Source organism: Vollenhovia emeryi, unplaced genomic scaffold, assembly GCF_000949405.1.
Source record: "Vollenhovia emeryi isolate VEMERY1.0 unplaced genomic scaffold, V.emery_V1.0 DF939133.1, whole genome shotgun sequence".
NCBI lineage: Eukaryota > Metazoa > Arthropoda > Insecta > Hymenoptera > Formicidae > Vollenhovia > Vollenhovia emeryi.
In genome coordinates, this window is record NW_011967233.1 from 1,145,003 (window position 1) to 1,147,934 (window position 2,932).

General features: G+C 59.3%; 1 protein-coding gene across 1 annotated transcript; it reads right to left on the bottom strand.

Moving 5' to 3' along the window:
- Positions 1-852: 852 nt before the first annotated feature.
- Positions 853-2,649, bottom strand: LOC105567973 (protein dachsous-like). The gene has a single exon (XM_012023280.1). It carries the CDS (start codon positions 2,647-2,649, stop codon positions 853-855), a length of 1,797 nt encoding a protein of 598 aa, XP_011878670.1.
- Positions 2,650-2,932: the final 283 nt, after the last annotated feature.

Genomic DNA, 2,932 nt, shown 5'->3' on the forward strand with positions numbered 1-2,932 from the left:
ACGTCACGTTATCACGCGAATGCGACACACTTCAGCCGGCGAGACTCGCAAACGGCTAATCGGCATCGCGGAAAAGCGGCAACAATACGTACAATTTGTACTCTTTCTTTATTCTTAAAAATGCATGCACATAATGTCGCCTAAGCGCATATTATTACGGACACCTCCGTAATAATGTGGTGGGCGGTATTGTGTGCATCCTAATCTAGACGCTAAAAACATCGTAGCAAAGACATACATGTTGCAATCAGTTAGAAATAGTGAAGTACATCACTAATTATGTATTCCTAGTAAAATTTGTACATACAAGAGAATGTTTGAACTTGTATTCTCACTATGGAATGTCGAATTTGCACGGTCTGCTAAATTTTTCAGCACTCAAGATTCCTTTCAATCCTGAATCAGACGTTATTTCTATAACGTTGTAACTAGAAAATGTCTTTTTACACATGTTTAGCTACCAAGTCTATGCATTGCCGATTGATATCGGCACTTTGTTCGCGAGATATCACGAGTGGCGATACCTATACCCTACTGCTTTATTTTACTGAATAAAGGAGGAATAATATGCTAGCAGCGCGACTCCACAGCGATTGTGTGTCATTCTTGGGATGACGTTAAGCTCTGTGCTAACACGAGCGACCAGTAATGGTAGGGGTCGTCGGTTCGAGCCCTAGTCCTGCATATTTTCCCGAAATTTTCAAGGTTCAGTGCCTGAGGGAGTTTAAGTGCCTAGTGTTGGACTCGGTGTTTAATTAAGATTAAGCATGAATTTCAAGGAATTTTTAGAAATATCACGCTGACCTAACGTTTGAGAAGCGTTCCCACAAAAGGGTAAACTTGAAATCATTATTAGTAGACTACCCCTGTTTTCTTTCCTTCATCTAATACATGAAGAAAAGATTGCGTCTCACTCGACGAGATACCAAGAGACGAGAGTGTGTCCTTTCGGCAATTTTTTACCTTGAGAAAGCAGCTGCCGACGGACAGGTCCTCCGACACGGTGGCGTTGTAGAGCGGCTTCTCGAATATGGGCTCGTTGTCGTTGAGATCGTGGACGGTGATGCGCACGGTCGCGCTGCTGCTGAGGGGCGGCCGGCCGGAGTCGGTAGCGTAGACCAGCAGGACCGGCGTCGGGTCGGTCTCGCAGTCGACGTGCGCGACCGTGGTGATGAGGCCGGTGGTCTCGTCGATCGCGAACCACGTGGCGTTGGCGAGGGAGTAGCGAACCGCCGAGTTGGCGCCCTCGTCGCGGTCGGTCGCGAGCACCCGCAGCATCGACGTGCCGGGCTCGGACGCCTCCAGCAGGTGAGCCTCGTACATCTCGCACTCGAAACGGGGCGCGTTGTCGTTGACGTCGGTGACGAGGAGACGAAAGGTGCGCACGGCGCAGAGCGGCGGCGTGCCGGCGTCCGTCGCCTCCACCGACAGCTCGTAGACGGACTGCTCCTCGCGGTCCAGCGGCCGTTCCACCACCACGAGGTAGATGATATTGTCGCGGGTCGCCAGGCCGAAGTGGCCGTCGCCGCCGGTGAGCGAGACCGTCGCGTTGGAGTACTCGGCGCGGGAGTCGGGGTCGTTGACGGAGATCCGGGCGACGAACTCGCCGGGCTGCGCGCTCTCGCTGATCTTGGGGGTCGCGTCGTCCGACAGGAAGATGACGGTGATGGCCGGCTGGTTGTCGTTGACGTCGGTCACGCGGACGGAGACGAACGCGCTGGCCTCGAGCGGCTGGGCGCCACGATCCCGGGCGACGATCACCAGCTCGTGCCGCTCCCGCGACTCGAAGTCAAGAGCCTTGTTGACGTAGACCATCCCGGTTGCTGGGTCAACGCGGAACATTTCCTCGCGGTCGGACTGCCGGCGGTTGATGGAGTACTCGATGCGCCCGTTGTCCCCGGCGTCGGCGTCGCTCGCGTTCACCGCGAGCACCGGCGTGCCGACGGTCGCGTTCTCCGGCACGCTCGCGACGTAGCGGGTCTGGTTGAAGATGGGCGGGTTGTCGTTGACATCCTGCACGGTGACGTTGACGGTGAGGCGGGAGCGCAGCGGCGGCGTGCCGCCGTCGAGCGCCTCGATCACCAGGTGGTAGCGGGGCCGCGCCTCCCGGTCGAGCGAGCCGGCGATCTGCAGGTCCAGGTAGAGGACGCCGTCGCGGCCGCGCTGCTGCGACAGCCGGAACGCGTCGCCGTGATTCCCGGACACGATGTCGTAGCGCTGCGTCGTGTACTGGCCGAGGTCGGGGTCGTAGGCCGGCGGCAGCGGCCGCTTGGCGTCGCGCGGCGAGTTCTCCGGGAACTCGACGTCCACGTGGCCCACGGCGAACGCGGGCGCGTTATCGTTCTCGTCGAGCACGCTGATGACCACCCGCACGCTCGGCAGCGCGACCAGGCTGTACGACGGCCGGGTCTCGCGGTCCAACGCCACCCGCGTCCTTATCTCGCCCGTCGTTGGCTCGACAATCAGGTCGGTCTCCACCGGCGAGCCCGGCACCAGCGCGATCAGATACGGCGGGCTGTCGACGTCGATGAAACCCACCCGGGTGCCCGGCCGCGCGTTCTCGGACACCTCCAGGTACTTGACGCGCTCGGGCAGCGCGCCCGGGGCGGGGCTCGCTCCCAGGACGAGCAACAGTAGCAGACGCCACATCCCGGGGCCTCCAGCACCGCGCCACGGCCGTCCGCCTCCTCCTCCTCCTCCTCCTCCTCCTCGCCGCCGCCGCGCTGCGGCTCGCGATATTATCTCGACCTCTCCATCCTCCGCGCCGTGGGTCGCGACGCGAAGCGAAATGGATCCCTCGAGTCCTCCCTTCGTCGCGCTTCTCGTTTCCCGCACTCTCTTCGCGCTATCACCCAACTTGAACCTAACCTTGTACAGCACACCAACACGAAGCAAATCACCGAATATCACTGCGCTTTATTCCGCGAGCGGG